A 17,547-nucleotide genomic window follows, 5' to 3' on the forward strand; every position below is an offset into this window, starting at 1 on the left:
TTATATGAGCTGTAATAAATTTTCATTGCTAAACATTAGTTTTGTTTTTTGATGGTCGGTCTATGATAAAATTTCAGTTTTTGAAACGGCCCGCAGTGCAAAATAAGTTGCCGACCCCTGTCCTAAACACAACAAATCGGTACCAAATAGTGTCGAAAGAAACAGTTCACCTACAAGTTTGAAAGTGTATTTTTTGAGATATTTGTTTACTTAATGTCTGACAGTGAGGAAAAATGCTAAACAACAGAAAATAAACAGTCCAATGTACGTAATTAGTTAAGCTACGCATGACTTATTTAACCTTTGACCCTAATGTTGTTTTCCATGCGAATAGGCACGCAGGAACGAAGTTTCTTAATTTTGCAACTTAGTTTGGATTTTGGAACAGGGTTTTAAATGTGAAATCAAATGTCTGTTCATTCGTGGATAAAACGTCGTGAAATCGGTCACAGATCTGTGCGGAACGTTGACGACACTTTTTCCATGCAACGTCAAATTTGGAGAACTTTGTACAGAAAGAATGGAGAAATTGGAGGAAATTCTGATGTTGGTTATCGTGGAATTTTCGGATTAAAATACTCCCCGGACGGGTGATGAATTTAGATGTTTTTTTATCGCAATAACACATAGATTATTATTGATGTCATGTTTTAATTGCAACTTTTAAGTGTGAAAAACTAAAGAGAAACATTGATTGCATAACTCTTATCCAGTCTGCAGAGTGTGGCAGCTGCATGCGCGATTATTTTTTGAAAAAAATTTGCACGCCTATTTTTGGGGGTTGCACGCGGAAATTTCGCACGAAAGGCATTTAATTGTACTGTTTTGACCTCTTTTACTTGCTTTGCACTGTTGAACTTGGTCTTGCACGTGAACTTACGGGCCGTGCACGCGGGACATGTCGGTCCTACACGCGCAAGATCTCGTCGGTAACTGCCATGTTCTGCAGATTGGACTCTTATCCAAGTCCAAGATGTGACAAGCTTTTAAATATGTTTGGCTTTTCTGCATCCTCTAGCAAAGTAATGTCAAAAACTTTTGCCAATGCTTTGACTACTGCATTTTAGGTCATTTTGAGGTAACTGCAGCAATAGCAAACCACAGTCAATTTTGAGGTTTTTTATGGCTAACTAAAACTGACTTTCGTTTCAGGAGTTTGTTGGTGGCTGCATGTGAAAATGATGCTATTGTGGTGATTGATCCCCTCACAAGCAAGATCATTAAAAAGCAGGAACATGTTCACACTAAACGATGCAACACCATCACTTTTATTGACAACCAACTGTTTTCTACTTGTTCTGATGATTCGAACATCTCGGTTTGGGATATTCGTAATTTGCGGGAGGTAAAGTTCAGGTTTTTCAGTATGTGAAAAATGTTTACAGCTCTTGTATTCGTTTTCAGGAAGTCCATCATCTGAAAGGTCACACAGGTTGGGTAAAAAATGTTGAGTTCCATAAGCCTTCAAAGTCACTAGTTTCTTCAAGCTTTGATGACCAGATTTTACTGTGGGATATTGACAAGTGGGTACTGTTATATATTTCTGTCATAGTGTTTATTACCTATATCTCCCTTATAAATTTGATAAAAGTTAATCCTGTTGACAAAAAGCACTAAATTCAATACTTAAGTACAGTGGTTCTCAACTGGTGGTCAGTGATGACTAGGGCGATCATTTTTTTGACCTAAAAAACGAAAAAATTTGACCTAAAAATTAAAAAGATTGACAAATTTTGACATTAAAAAACTTTTTTTGACAAAATTTTGACGTATGAAGAACTCAAGTAGTTAAATTAGGCATTATTGTAAAAAAAAGTAAAAATATAGCTGTAGGCTATTCTAACTAAAGTGAAAGAATGTGCAAAAGTCTAACCCAGTGGTTCTTAACCTTTTCGGTGTGGTTTCCCACTAAAGTCAACCACCAACCTCAAATTTCCCATTTGTTATTTTTATAATGATGTTTTGTGCCCTACGTTAACAAAAAATAATTGATCTTTAAATGAAATAATCTCGTGAAGCGATTTGGTCTTGACCTTAAGGGTATACTACAATCTTTTTTAGTTTAAATAGTGCTTCTGTGAGAGATTAAACTTTTTGGAATATTGAGTAGGCTAGTCTCCTCTGTGTGCATTAGTCATTTATTGCATCACAATCAACCAAGGAACGGTTTTTATTAGCAGCATAGCAAGGTCTTTGATACTTTTAGTCTTGTCTGTGATGTAACAAACGGCCTTGTATGTGTCTTGTATACCTTGGTGAAATTAATCTTACATGTTGTTGCGGAAAAACTTTAGTAAAGTAACTTTCAACGGTTAATTCAAAGCCGGATTCGACCCTCGGGCCTGAGTTTGGTTACCCGACTTACATAATTTCCCCCTGAAAACGTTGAAATTTCCCACTAGTGGGAAATTTCCCACCGGTTAAGAACCACTGGTCTAACCGAAGGGCAAAAATCCGAACACAGACCTAGCCTATTCTGAAAAGGGAAATGAGCTAATTAAAAATCACTGCCAAAAAACTGCAGCTAAGACACAACAAAAACTATTCAATACATTTGTCTAAACGAAAGATACATGAAGTATCTGAAACAAAACCGAGCTGCACCTAACCTACAGCTGCCGTAAAATGGCTACCAAAATTGTACACATTTTGATGTGTGTTGAGCATCACACCATATCAACCTAAATATTTCACTTAATGACAGTGCAACCTCTACAATTTTGAATCTGTAAATAATTTTGAAAATTTTTGACCTATTCTAAAACTTTTGACTGTTTTGACAAGTGATGACTTTTTGAGTGGTCCACAGGATGTTATGTATGTTTAGTATTAAACTGGAAATAGTTGAATGTAGTTTATTTAATGTCAGTACGAAAAAAGGTTACATAATTTATTGGCCAGTGATTGTTAACTGTCAGGTTTGATATCACTCCTCCCAAATTTGTATTGAAAAAGTATATTTCAAGCCAGTATCCCTTTTTGTGTATGCTTTCCTTATCCTTACTTCGCAATGGACTTGTCCATGATACTTATTTAATTGAACTGGTGGCCGGAAACAAGTTGAGAACCAGTGTATTTCTTTTGCTATTTAAAATATTTTGTGTTGTATTTTTGAAATGTAAACATTTTTCTTCACATTTTGTATTTACAAGTCCCTCTCCCTATGGACAACATGAACCCAAGTTACTTTTGAAATGTGCCAATCTAATGAGGATGCGACTGTCACCGGATGGCAGCAGCATGTACTTAAGTTCAATGCAGACAGCAGACCTCATTGCCATTCACAATCTAAATGTAGGAACAAATTGTGCCGATTTACTTTAAAATATGACTTACAACAGCTTCTGCATTAGGACTATTTTGTTTCTTCCTATGGTATTATGTTAGGAAAAGTAATTCTTTGTAAACTTTTGTAAAAGATGATATGCAGTATACCTCGGGTAATTTGGACAAAAAAATTGCTTGGATTAGGCAACAATAAGGATTAACCGATGTCGATTAGTTCAAATCTTACCATATTACAAATCATTTGTACCTTGTGTTTTGTCCGAAGTAGATGAAGAACCGGATTTACCGAATCCAGTTTAACCAAGGTTGACTGTACTTACATAAGTTGCATTTCAAAATTATTACATTTTCCAGTTTGAAACTATCAGAGACGATTTGCGTGACATTCGATGCCAAGGACAATATGGTGATCACTCGGTTGTATTCAATAACCATGAAATCAAAGTGGATCGGTCAGACAAGCTGGAAAACCAATCGAAGCCAGTAGATAGGTATAAATATTTTACACACTGTTTTGCCTTGACGCTTAAAAGTTTTTTTTTTTCATTTTAAGAGAAAATCATTTGGAACTTTATTATGGCTACAATGCTGATGAAAGAGGTCCATGTACAGTATTTTGTCAGTCCATTGACGTTCATCCTGAAAACCTATCTATTGCTTTGAGATATGATCGATTGACATCAAATGTTATGAAGGTTAGATTATAACTGTTTTGCACGTTCAAACTGTATCAAATTATGCCTAAACATAGTTACCTTCAAAATAATCCTGTTTTGTTGACAAGCCAAACAAGTATTATAAATTACATCATTTGATGCTTTTTATTCCCTGCAGATAGTATCTACCAATTACATGTGGTTGTTTTGTTATTTTAGCATGCACATTAACGAAATGTAAACCCTGTCAACATTTTTGGCCTTTTTGCTTGATGTTTCTGTTTTTATAAGTTTATTTAAAAAATTCTTTATGGAGTGTCAAAACACCCAATGCATATGTAATAGAAGCTGTTGAATGCTTTTCAAAGTTGTTTTGTTATTTGCAATACTGTAATTCATAGGTTTGGAATTCCAGTTTTAAATACAACATCCACCATGCACTGTATATATTTACATGCATTTTTCTTCAGTATACATCAGTCCACAACACTTGGTCGTTTTATAATGGCCGCCAACAAGGAAATAATGCATGGGCACCTCACACCATACATGATGAACATCACTTACCAATTCCAAGAGGTTTAGCCACAAACTTTGCCAAGGAAGATGGAAGTGAAAATGTTGAATACATTCAAGAAATTTGTTATTCCCCCTGTGGACGCCTTATAGCATCACCATTTGGCTATGGTATTCGAGTCATGGCTCTGGACAGTTCAATATCAGACTATAGAAGTCATATATCATCCAGAGTGTCAGAACGTCATCAATGGGATGACGCCAGTGACAAGGTGCTACCCTCATATGTGGACGTTGAGCCCCAGCAGTTGCATGATGTTGCGTATTGTTTTGGTCACAGAAGTATGGTGTTATCGACATGCTTCTCTCCCACACACATGCAAGTTGCCAGTGGGTCTAAAAATGGACAGATTATAATTCATGAAACTGTATTATAATCCCTTGAGGCAACTTGAGGTTGCAGAAATGTCTTTGCAGTTATTTCGTATTTTGTGTTTTATTTGTTTCTGTTATACTGAAAATGGCTTGTGGCCTAAATCTGTACTTTTACAAAAAATGCTGTAAATTAAGAGAAGATGTGTTAGATTTTATGTTAAAACATGAATATTTTATTTGTATCTGTTTTTTCAGTGTTTTGAACAATTTATGGATTATTGATCAAAGATTTTGATTTCATTTGTTTTTAAAAATTGATTTATCTGCAACATACCTCATAAACTTGGAAAGTTTACATATGTAGTCACAGTATTGTCTGACAATTTTCTGTTCTTATTTCAGGATTTAGACACTGTGAATTTAATTATGTGGCAGTTGCTTGAATCCCGTCTAATTACTGGAGACATTAAGGCATTTTGCAATGCTGTGAATGTATGGATCGAAAGGCCAAATGTGTGCAGCAAAATACACTCTTGTTCAGTCATTTCAACCGCAGACATTGAATCTTCAACTACAGAGCTTGTAAATAAAACATTTCCACTTGACATACAGTGTCAGAGCTGTCTAGGAAAAGTAAAAACACTAATAAATGACATAAGTTGCAAAACTCGTAAGCTGGTGCCAAAGCAGCCAGATTTGTATCACCCATGCCATGAAACCTTGGTAATTGGTGAATTATTTTACATGTTCTGTCCTGTACAAAAACATGAAAGTAATGGTACAAAAATGAAACCAACATACCTCATCTTATATCATCAATGTGATAAACAGCAAGGTTCCTACATTTTTATGTATGTACTACAATCCAAAACACTCGATGAGAAAAATATTGATTCAGTAAATTGCCAAAGTCATTTGAAAGACTGTTTTGTGACTGAGGACTGGTTAAGGTCTGTGTTGATGCCTACACTGGTAAAATGGTGCAATGATGACCAAACAAACAATTCAAAATTACCACCATCCCATTCACTTATCAACCAAGAGAGATACTCAATTTTATACCACGAACTGAAGAAGAAATATGGACTACATCTTGCCAAGGTACAGTTCAGGTGTTGGTTTTTTCCATAAATTTTTTTCCCAAATTTATTTAGTTTATTCATAACATGGTAACAAAATCGGAAGTTGTGAAACATATATGCCAAATACAGATTGTTTTTTGAATATTTTTAAAAAATTGTTGGTTTTAGATTTGGCCAGAAGTAACAGATCCACAGAAATTTGTTTACGAAGACGTTGCAATTGCGACATACCTGATTGTGGTTTGGGAAACTGAACGCCAGCAACTTGGAACAAGTCATAAACTTCAATCGTTTATTGATCTTGGTTGTGGAAATGGATTGTTGGTTCACATACTAAGCTCGGAAGGTGTAAGTAGATACATAATGTTTAATTAAGATTGTATGCTCTATCTAGTGGTTATTAACCTGTTTTTGACCTTGTCCCTCTTAAATGATTGTTATGGACTTGATGTACTATTTCTTGAAACAGGCAAGAAAACTGTTTTTGTTTTTTTAATTTAGTGGAAAATTTACATAAAGTTTTGAACATTTGAAGCAGTGTGACTACCAGAACTCTACTCTGCCTCTGTTGTGAATTAAAAAAGCAAACTCATTCATGTATGGCATTGTTTAAAAAGCATGATAAAACTCGTTTGCTGTTTGCTCATAAACAATGCATTCTAGCACTTAAAATATTGATTAAATTTGTTTATTTGCCATTGGACTTGCACCCCCCTTGGCAATGTTTGATGCCTCCCAGGGGGCGCGGGGTGCAACTTCCTAGTAAAGAACCACTGCTTTCATGTATGTTCCATAACAAAATGATACAGTTAATGTGAAAACCAAATATTGCTCAGACAAGTGCTATTATTTGCATGTGTTATGTGTAAACTGTTTGTATTTCAATTTAACAGTATCCTGGAAAAGGTGTTGACATTAAACGAAGGAAAATCTGGGATATTTATGGAGGAGCAACTTGCCTTGAGGAAACCACAGTTACACCAAATGATCAGGAACTTGTAGCTGGATATGATTGGATTTTAGGAAACCACTCTGATGAACTGACACCATGGATACCAATAATGGCCGCAAGGTAATTGTTGCAGTTATCATTAATTACCATCACCTAATATCTTGGTGTCATTTTGCAAAAGATCTGTAAGCATTGCTTTCACCCAATGAATTCTGATTGGACATAATTAGCATAGAAGTAACTAAAATCACTTATAGAGGAATGCAAAACAAAATTCAACTATTTAAATGCAAAACAAAAGTGAAGCAAAAGGAATAAACAAAACATCTTTTAGGAGCAGTTACCATACCCGATATTGGGTTCTTCCTTGTTGTTTCTTTGATTTGTATAGTAAATTTGAAAGAAGACAATCTACCCAAGGTCAATATCATGATTATCTTGGATATGTTGAGCAAGTTGCAAGAATTTGTGGATTCAATGTTGAGGTTGATGTGATGAGAATTCCTTCAACTAAAAGGGTAATTTGCCTTCACATTAATTTGTTTTCTTGGTGGAAATTAAGTGTCTATGAAAGATATTTAAAAAATTTAGGCACTTTGAAATTACGTTGGCATGTTTGATTTTTGTTCTTGGAAAACTATTTTTTTTACTGAACGAAAAATACAACTTTCGCCAGAATAAAAAATACTACTTATGTTTACGCTTGGTAAACAGGGAAAGACTACGACACAATGGGATGAAATAATATTAATAAAAAACATAAAACATGTGTAGTTACAATATAAACCAATGTTCTGCCTATCACAAAAAAATTTACTGGGTCGTATGCAAAAATGTGGAAAATAAATATTTTTTAACTATTTAGGTATGTCACCTAGGTATGAGGAGATTGTACCAAGAGTCTAATCAACAAAAAACTCTCAAAAACATTAGCAACTTTGTTCAATCTAGCGAAACGCAAAGCTTTAATCATGAATTTGCTGCTAGACCCAAAGACCAAAAAGTCAGAAACTGCACAAAAATGGATAGAAATGTGCAAAATGAAATTGTTAACAAGTTGACAAAACATTTACTGGAAACAGTAAATTTGAGGAAAAAGCGTTCAGGTAGAGATAATTTTTTTTTGTCAATTTCATGTTACCTCTTGTTTTGTATTTTTGATAAAATTTTTTAATATTTGAAGGTGGAAACTGGAATTGTGGTGGAAGTATGCCACTGAACAAAGCGATTGAGTTGCTTGATTTTTCCTTGACAGATATGATGAAGAATGAGTGTGGTGGTCTACAAACACTGTTGAGAAATCATCACCAGGTAATATAATGTTTTGCCTACTTTATTTAATCTTTTGTACGGACAATATCAAGCTTAGCTTATATTTCAAGGTTTACTTACCTTCTTGCAGTTTTCCTTTTGTCGGAAAAATATGACTTGGTTAGTTATACATAATGGTTTAAGCCATCAGGGTCACTGGTTTGGAGCAACTGGGCTGTTTTTCGTGGTATTTTGCAACAGACCGGAGTAGGTTAACCCACAACTTTGCTGTAGATGCTTTTTTGTGGCAAACTTTTCTAATTAGTGCTACAGATATAAAAATATTTGACACAATCCTGCCATTTCTTAAATCTATAGTACAGCTATGTTTTCAAAATTTAACCTGACAGTGTGTTTTGGTGTTTTTTAGGTATTTAAAGTCAGCAAAGGCTGTTTTTCAATAAGAGACTGGAGTGATGTGGACCAATCGAAGCACAGAAAGAAGGGAAAACCTTCAGGCCAAATTTGTGTCAAAACTAAGTTATGTTGGTTTCATATGAACCACCCTGATGGTTGTCCTCGCTCAGCTAACAAGTGTTCGTTTGCACATGGAAAGGAAGACCAATTCATCTCAAAATAGCTTTATTTATTTGTGATTGTAATAAAATGGCCACGGCTTTTAGGCAATGAATAATAGGAAGCTACGATTGTCAAAAAGTTTCATATAGGTAAGTGATAAATCAAACGTGATATTATATTTGTGTAGGTAAACCTTGAAACAAAGTGGATTGGTAATGGCGAAACAATTGGGGCAGGTTAAATTCAATTAAGTGCTTTCGTTTAAAATTTCCTGTACATGTAATGGAAACAACGGGTAAGAAATGCATGCAAGATAAGAACTGGTAAGAAGTACATGATAAAACAGTAAAAGATCCTAAAAATGTAATTAAACAAAAACACTTTGGAGGGGAAAATAGCAAACAAAGGTCATTACAGTACAGAAAAGCGTACATAAAGCCAGCAGTACTAAACGCTGTTGTACAAACTAACTCGATTTTAAATGTGGATTTTGACTGGTGAATAACCTAGTTTAACCATGTTTAAAAGTTAAAGAATCAAAACAAACACTTTGCACAAATGGCAAACAAAGGTCATCACAATACAGAAAAGCGTACATAAAGCCAGAAGTGCTGAACGTTAACGTACAAACAAACCAAATTTTAAATGTAAAAATTGACTGTCCACTAACCTAGTTTGGTTCAAAAATAACTACTCGCGCTCGTGAGATACGTCCTGCGGCTGTCGTTCCTTCTCATACTTCCCGCAGACAATCTCAACTTTTGTACAGCAGTGGATACAATCTGATACTGTGGGGTCGTGTCGCTCTGACCGAACCCAGAAGAGAGCCCAGATCCAGGCGTAAAACGTCTGCTACGAGATGGGCTCTCTGACTTGTTCTGTCGACGGGGCTCTGAATTTGCCGTTTGCAGTTCTCTACCCCAAGGGGAAGATACCCAAGACGAGGAGGTGGTGAACTTACTCGCAGAAGTGTCGACGCGTTTACCCCCTCTTGAGCGTTGTCTGCTTGCCTGGGAACTCGCTGCTGTCGTGAGACGGACGTTAAGGTTTGCTAGCACTTTTGATGCTTCCCTGTTAATAAATTTTTAATCATAAAAATGCTTGCTAAGAAGGACATACATTCATAACTAAGATCAGGATTAAAGTCATGCAGACTGGCGATCACGACATACTCATTAATAAATCATAGTAAACCAGGCCTATGGACGGCGTTACACCGAACCAAGTCGGTCTCCCAAGCATTGATTCGGTATAGCCTAACGCCTACAATAGGCATGACCTATTGTGGTTTATGAATAGGTTTGAAGTGAAGTTTTCCCAGACGCGTTGTTTGCTGCACATGATACGGTGGTTAACTGCAGCAGTGCTCTTCAACTTTTTTTCCTGTCATATCCCATTTTCTGTGAGCCTAAGCACGCTTTTGATTAACGTAACAATGAAGGGGCTTGTTAGGGCGGCTTACTGACATAATATGGAAATGTTAAGCTATTAAAGGCGGATTTACATGTTAAAACTGGTTTAACTTGCATCATTGGGTGAGCGTTTTACTTGCGACCGAGACTATAGTTTATCATAGGTTTCGATATTTCTGTTACACACAAACCTGCTAAGGGGACCTCCACCCTTTTCTCTTTCTCTGAGGGCGCGAACAACTCGTATATCGGTGATGCCTAGCGCGTGAAACATACGAATAATCTAAAAAAAACAAGCCAAAGACGTCAAAACAATACCTCACTGCATTACAGTGTCACAACACAATATGAACCCATTGTTAAATTTTCAACTAAAAAGGCATTATTTAACAAACCTGGAGGCGTACGTAGTCGCTGGAATCGAGACCAAGCATTTCCACCAATGAACGAAGTGTTTTGTCACTCCTGATTCCAGCTGCAGACATTGACATTACGGCGTGTGATCGAACTTCGGCGTTTGAGCTGTTGATTCGTTCGTCAAGTGCTTCCAACAACCTTAATTATTTTCAAAAAAGGCAACCATTAATTTTTGGTGCGTTTTTTGCCATTTGGCCAACAGCAAGATATCACTGGTTTGTACAACAGTGTGAATATCGGTCATGAATTTATGAGACCTAGAACTGGTTGTACAGACGAATTCGGTTAATTGCATGCCGGTTAATCGCAAATTCTGTACCTTTGCCTCATTCCGAGTGAAGTGAAGGCCTGAGAAACTCCAATACGAACATCCCGTTTTGCGTCATCCCATATCTTGTTGTCAAGAATTGAAAACAATTCGTCCTCACTCATTATCCGGAAGATCTTTATAAACGTAAAACAATAACTAAGTTATTCAACTAAATCACATGCAACGCAGAGTGTACTACTTTGGAAACAAATTAATAAGATCTAGTTTGAAATGAAATAAACCCAACAGTAGCAGTTTTCCGGTGATTACTGTTCTCTACATCAATATAATCCAAAACCCTAGGCCAAACAGAATCAACCATTGTACACAGTATTTTCACAGAATATATATTTCACAATATGTTTATGGCATCTTCAGCTCCTGTGAGCGAATTCAACACTGTTATAAAAGCGATACTCGAAAATTGTAGAAACAAATACTCCAAAAAAAACCTAATGCTGATTTACGAGTGTATCATTCACTTACGCGTGTTGGTCCGAGATATCCTAGCAGCAATGCTGCAGCCAGACGATCCTGCCACTTGATTGCTTTGTTCATTTGTAAAATGACTGCTTTTAGCATCGGTTCATCGCAGTGGTTTAATCTTCTCACAAGCACTTCCAAGGCCTGAGCACTCCAACTCCATTTCTTGATTGTCTGTGTTCAAATAAAGTACAATGAACATAAATTCTTCCATAGCCAATTTTTTACTATTTCATATGCCTTATTCCGTTTAAATAAAGTCAATTCAACTTTATTTTGTACCTTAATTCAGTGTGTTTAAGTGGGTATGTCTACATTTATATATAAATCAGTTGATTTTACTGGCAATGCAACCCCCTAAGGTTGTTTTTGGTTCATTTCAAGATCAACCTGAACAACATGAAGCAATTTCTTTGTGGCGATAATAGCAGATGTTTCATCATAAATCCCACACAGCACACCAAGACATATTGCTGCTTGAAATGAGACTTCCTCATCTATGCTGGAATTTTGTACCATGCTTTGCAGAGTCTGCAAAATATGTTTCAGTGAATATTTTACTAAACAAATTGCCTTGAAGAGGGTTTTCTATTTACCAATCAAATATTGCTACAGACAAACATAAAAAATAATGTGTTTGTAAACTAGCCTTTTGGTACCAAAACTAAGAGTTAAATTAAGTAAATTGTACAGGCTGAGTCTTAGTGTGTACAGACTCAAGTTATTGCAATAGAGCGATCAAATCAAGCCAAATTAGAAAAATTATTAAAAAATTGAGGTGGAAAAAATATATGACAATTTTAGGTGTTTTCCACAATTTAAACAATTGATGTTACATTGCACCTGAACTAATTACATAGCTAGCTTAGGGTAGACAAACAAAGAAATATTTTTAAAAAAAAACATTGTGTATCATGAAGGTAATATTTATTATTTCTTTAGTGTTTTAGTCTAGTATCAAAAGTTAAGTATTTTCCTAATTGTGAAACACTAGAATTCTTTTAAAAACTGCAGCTTTGACACAAATTGTATTTACATTACCTCAATCAAATTTCTGAGTTCAGGAAGCTCATCTATTTGTAAATGCATCATGGTGGCTCCTTCACTACACGACAAATGTTCAAGAATATCCAAGCAAACATCTTTTTCACCTTTGATCAAGTGTTTGTTCAACTCTTCAACTGCAATTCCATACCACTCACCTAAAACAAATATGATAATAATACTTCACAAAAATAACTTTTGATCGAAATGAATTACTGCTTTGATGTCCAAAGATATGTTGCTGAGAGTTTTGTGCTATGATGTGTATAATTTCCATTGTTAAGTCATATACAGAACTTGTGTGACCACTGATGAAAATTACATTAAGGACCATAATACAGGCCTGTTAAAATATTACATGGTAAACCCAAGCCGCATTACAAAGACCAGAGTTTTGAAATGAGTAAAATTCAAGTGATCACATTAAAGCAGATTTGAAAACAAACACTAAAAATGCGGTGGTACTAAATACCGCATGTGACCGCATGTTATCACATGACAGGAAGTTGTCAAGGACTTGAATATGCTTTTACGAAAATATAATTTTGCGGACTTTTGAAAGTGCTGACGGTTAGAGCTATTCGGGTTGGGTGAGGGTTTTTAAATAAAATTACACTAGAATCAGGTTTATTTTACCCTTGTTGGGCTTGTATTTCCACATTTCACATACAATGCAGTATTTTAAGCGGAATAACATGCGGTAACATGCGATCACATGTGGTATATAGTACCACCCCTAAAAATGTTAAGTCTATCATTTTTTATTAGATTCAAAGCTTGTTTCTTGGTATGTGTATTGTTGTATGTAATTCAAGTTAAGAAATTTTGTCTTACCCAAATTTACAACTGCTTTGGATATTTCGTATCGGACCAATGTTGACGTTTCTGATTTGAGATTTTCCAGTAAAACAGGGGCAACATCATCAGATGCAGTGACACCAAGTGATGAGAGAGATCTTGCAGCATAAATCCGATCTTCTACTCGATCAGAAGTTGACAAAGTGTTAAGGAGTTCCTAAAAGTAGTAGAGCAATGTAATTTGTTTCGAACAAACAAAGCATATGAGGAAACCGTCAGTGTCAATAGAAGCTGTGACTTCTGCGCCATTACAATTAAACTGATGAAAAAAACAAGCCCTCGACTGATATGTTATGAGTGTTAATTCTGAGTCTATGAACCATAATCAGCATGAACATATTTATGATGCTTGAACAGTGACTGTTTATTGGTATATAAAAAAATCGATTAAATCAAACTTTCTGATACAAAAAAGTTTCTTTCTAAAACACACATCATATTGATTTCTCGGATTCAGTGAGCACACCTGAATTCTGTCTTTTTGTAGCATTGAAAGTGCATTTCCTCCATAAGACTTCAGTTTTTCCACAAACCTAACAGTGGTGTTAACTTTGCGAAATGATCTGTTTGAAGTTACACTGGATGGTGTGATGAGATCTCGCACAACATCATTTCTAAACAAGCAATGTACATCCTAGTTGCACAATGTTTCTTGTATCACTACAAACATGGCTCTATGTATTTTCTTTGCTTAACGAACATAACAAAGTCCTTCAATTTTCAATTAACTCTTTTAATCGTATTCTTTGATATTTTACACTACTAAGAATTTTCTGTCAAACCTAATTTAAACCCAGGCATTTCGCTAGATGACCAATGTCAATTCTAACCACCATATATATTATGTAGGAATAGTGATATTTTGTAATAGTTTATACCTTTTCTTTAATTTCTTTGGAACAAACAGTCTCAATTTAGTTTTGTTGAGCAGGTCTCGTTGGTCAACAATGGTTGGTTGGGTTGAGATGCCATACTCATTGGGTCTTGTGTCACACCAACGATCACTGCTGTGAGGATATTTCTTTCCAAGATTCTAAATTAAACGTTTTAACAGTCACAAAAAGTGTCAATAAGGTTTAAAACAGGTTGCCTTTGGATCCTTTTTTTAAATACTTGCAAAAGAAACATAATTATTAAGGCAAAAACATGTACATTGTAGGGACATTATGAAGCAAAAAATAAAGGGCACAATACAAGAAAATTCAGCTAAATCGGTCGCTCTGTTTTATTTGTTTTACAATAACAAATGCGTTTCGCTTTTATAAACATCATCAGTCTCTAAAAACATCAGACCCTGACTTGTCGCAGTTGCTTTAGTTAAAAGGAGATTTCATTAATAAGAAAAGATTTACTAGGGCACAATACATTAATAAAAGTTGAAGACCACACATGAAATGATATTTTAAAGATCTAGAAATGTAAAGTAACTTAAAAAAATTGTTTATGCTTACTGTTTTGGTCAGGGGAAATGCTTCTCTGTCAGAATCAAACATCACTGGGACAAAAGAATCTGATGATGAGGTAGGGGTGCTACTGTTTGGTGTGGCAGAACTTGAAATTCGAGCCAAACTTCCGGCAACAATAGATCGGGAAATGCCTGGGAAACAATAGTGTAATTTTTTTGAGAACAAATTTAAACAATAGATGGTATGATATCATTGCATGTTGTAGTGTATTAATTTCGCCATTAGATGTCATATTTGTTTCTTAACAATGCTTTACAGTTCTTTTTTTAAAGCCTATTTTGTACTTAATACAGCATATAATTAATGCAGTCCAATTAAGAACCTAACTAAGAAAATTATTTCTTGCTGTTTTTTGTTGTAAATTGTTTAGATTCTTTTTAAGTGACTATTTGTTTTTGGAATGTTGTTGCTGTTTGGTTTCATTTTTGTCAGTTGCCCACATTGATTAATTTTCAATGCTTGGAAATTGACAATTATAAAAGTTGAAACTTACCTCTCATATCGCCACTGATAGATGTAGCTGTAGACATTCCAGTACGTGAAGAGCGGTCTGCAAACATAGTTCAAATTTTACTCCAAAGTATTAGCAAAAAACTAACAATTAAAAAAAATAAAACTATTGAGAAATACATGTTCAAAACAAATAGGGTGATTTGGTTAGATAATGTCACAATTACCTTGTTGTCTGGATAGCTCACGACTCTGAGGCTTCACAGTTTTATCTGTGGTAACCAATGGATCAAAATTCACTGACAGGTTAGCTGCAAGATAAATTCTCTCCTGAATGCGGTGGATTTTCTTCAGCAACTTTTCTAAATCATCACGCTAAAATATAAAATTAGTGTAACTGATACATCAGCAAGTGATAAAATTACACTTTATTGGCCATATATATATTGCCACTAGAATATTTTTTTTACATACAGTTGACTTTGAACTATTTTAAATACATTCGACACTTACTGTTATGTCAAAGTTGCCCTTCATTGGATCTTGTTCACAGCTCCAAGGCAAATTTGCAGGCCGTCCACTTTCTGATGTAAATATGTTTCTGTCCACATAACTACCAGGCACGGCCAACCCAATGCTGTGGTAGGAGATTGGATTTTCCTGAATCCAAATCCAAAATTGAGACAATGTATGGAAACAATATATTAAAATATAACTTAAACACAACAAAATAAAATAATTTCGGCTTGGAGAATATTTTAGCGCAATGGTGCTGCTACGATTTTGCCTGGTGAAATAAACTCAACTTAAAATATAACAAAATATAAATTAAATATAAGAAAATAAAATAAGCACAAACCTCTAACAATGGCCCCATGTTTTCTGTGTATGAAAACCTATGATGGTCGTTCTGCCAATAGCGTTCCGCTTCATCATCTAATGTTGGGATGTCAGATACAGCTGAAAAAACACAAAGTTAAAATGGATAATAAACTTTAATGCAGACACATTTAACTACTATCTTCATTTAGAATTGGGGGCAGCGTAACTGCTTTTCTTTGTGGAAACATTGCTCTGCCAGAGGAACCTTGTAGGATAGACTTTGGCGGCGAAACTACAGCACCAGCTCTGGTCTGTGATTTAAACATATGTTGGTTTGGGACAAAACAATATGAAACAACATTTTGCATGGCCAGGTCACACATTTTTTACTGACTTACCATTCCTTCAATTTGTTGTTTATTTGAAAACTGTTCAAGGTCATTTTGGGATGTTAACGACTTTAAACTTGCAGGATTCTATTTTCAAAATAAAAAACAAAATTTGTAAATGAACTGATAACCTAAAATGTGTCTAAAATTAAATCTACCCCAAATAACTTGTGTAAGTTTTTTAGTGAATTGTCCTTTGCAATCGTCTCCAGTCTCCTTTCAAGCCAACAGATTCTTTGTCTAATCAGTTCAGCATCCTTCAAATGATAAAAACAATACACGTAAAAAAAGAAGCCAAAACAGATTAAGTTTATTGGGGTAAAAGTTCTGATGTATTGTTTAAGCATACAAAAGATTTGTGTGGTTACAGTTAAATGAGATTCGCACACTGGTTAAAAGTTCTTTAATATACGACGTGGTTAAATAATGGCAAGATTACTTCACTGTGTCGTTTTACAGCCTCATGTAGTTTTTCTCTTCCATGTTTTATTTCCTTGTTAATATTTCCTAAAATTTCCAAGATTATTTTTAGATGCTGGATCTGAAAAACAAAAACAAACAGTTCCTGACAAATAAGTTTGAAAAACTTAATTTGTAAGCATAGATAAATTTGATGTATACAACACTAAAATTATAAATAAAAAATCAACCCACCATTCTGTTGTAAATTAAGATCTTTTGTAAATGCTCCTCTTTTTCAAACAAAGTGGGGGCAGTTTCAAAGTTTTCCACAATCTCTGCAAATTCGGCAATTGTCTTTTCAGCTGCCATCATCTGAAAATGTGGTAAAATAAAAAAAAAGTTTAGTAAGACTGTTGTTTTGTATTCTTGGAGCAAAGCATTAGGTTCAAACACCTAGCATGCCCTTAAACACAGTTGTAGTTGTTAAAAGGGGCAACGAAAATACATACCTAAAGTTTTTACATCAGCACATTTGCAATTTCAAGAGGCTAACCTGATCATTAAACAACATGTCAGAGCGATGAAGTAGCTTTTCTGGTGGCTTTCTTGAAGTGGGATGAAACCCAGATCCCCAAAGCTTATCAACTCCTTTCATAGCTTGAGGATCTGGGCCGAACTTTATCTTAGTTTTAGCCATTGCAGATTGCAAAAATTGATCTACAAGAATGCATGATAATTGAAACAGTGTAGAGTGTGCCATATACATTTAACATATTAAATAACTCCCTTGAAATT

The 17,547-nt window shown here is 35.0% G+C and overlaps 3 protein-coding genes across 5 annotated transcripts; 2 read left to right on the plus strand and 1 right to left on the minus strand.

The window, feature by feature from the left end:
- Positions 1 to 307: 307 nt before the first annotated feature.
- On the plus strand, positions 308 to 5,237 carry LOC145238028 (DDB1- and CUL4-associated factor 10-like). The gene is made up of 7 exons (XM_080101057.1): positions 308 to 590; positions 1,153 to 1,345; positions 1,405 to 1,523; positions 3,153 to 3,294; positions 3,643 to 3,779; positions 3,842 to 3,983; positions 4,415 to 5,237. The coding sequence occupies exons 1-7, from the start codon at positions 409 to 411 to the stop codon at positions 4,895 to 4,897; spliced, it is 1,398 nt and encodes a 465-aa protein (XP_079957183.1). The 5' UTR covers positions 308 to 408; the 3' UTR covers positions 4,898 to 5,237.
- An 11-nt stretch (positions 5,238 to 5,248) lies between these two features.
- On the plus strand, positions 5,249 to 8,802 carry LOC145238027 (putative tRNA (uracil-O(2)-)-methyltransferase). Of its 3 annotated transcripts, none has more exons than XM_080101054.1 (7): positions 5,249 to 5,936; positions 6,086 to 6,265; positions 6,811 to 6,989; positions 7,204 to 7,387; positions 7,735 to 7,975; positions 8,053 to 8,180; positions 8,551 to 8,802. In XM_080101054.1, exons 1-7 carry the CDS (start codon positions 5,262 to 5,264, stop codon positions 8,758 to 8,760), a joined length of 1,797 nt encoding a protein of 598 aa, XP_079957180.1. In that variant the 5' UTR covers positions 5,249 to 5,261; the 3' UTR covers positions 8,761 to 8,802. The 3 variants fall into 3 exon arrangements, with proteins under 3 accessions (XP_079957180.1, XP_079957181.1, XP_079957182.1); XM_080101055.1 differs by having other exon boundaries at positions 7,210 to 7,387; XM_080101056.1 differs by having other exon boundaries at positions 7,261 to 7,387.
- A 36-nt stretch (positions 8,803 to 8,838) lies between these two features.
- Positions 8,839 to 17,488, minus strand: LOC145238026 (uncharacterized). Its single transcript, XM_080101053.1, has 21 exons — positions 17,306 to 17,488; positions 17,005 to 17,124; positions 16,790 to 16,891; positions 16,509 to 16,607; positions 16,360 to 16,437; positions 16,158 to 16,272; positions 15,999 to 16,099; positions 15,653 to 15,799; positions 15,367 to 15,514; positions 15,183 to 15,239; positions 14,675 to 14,820; positions 14,102 to 14,256; positions 13,690 to 13,837; positions 13,200 to 13,380; positions 12,363 to 12,523; positions 11,712 to 11,852; positions 11,325 to 11,495; positions 10,848 to 10,972; positions 10,507 to 10,666; positions 10,303 to 10,394; positions 8,839 to 9,770 (listed from the first exon to the last, which is right to left on the minus strand). The coding sequence occupies exons 1-21, from the start codon at positions 17,447 to 17,449 to the stop codon at positions 9,380 to 9,382; spliced, it is 2,982 nt and encodes a 993-aa protein (XP_079957179.1). The 5' UTR covers positions 17,450 to 17,488; the 3' UTR covers positions 8,839 to 9,379.
- Between the last annotated feature and the right edge of the window lie 59 nt (positions 17,489 to 17,547).

Source organism: Phallusia mammillata, chromosome 7 (genome assembly GCF_965637545.1).
Source record: "Phallusia mammillata chromosome 7, kaPhaMamm4.hap1.1, whole genome shotgun sequence".
Lineage (NCBI taxonomy): Eukaryota > Metazoa > Chordata > Ascidiacea > Phlebobranchia > Ascidiidae > Phallusia > Phallusia mammillata.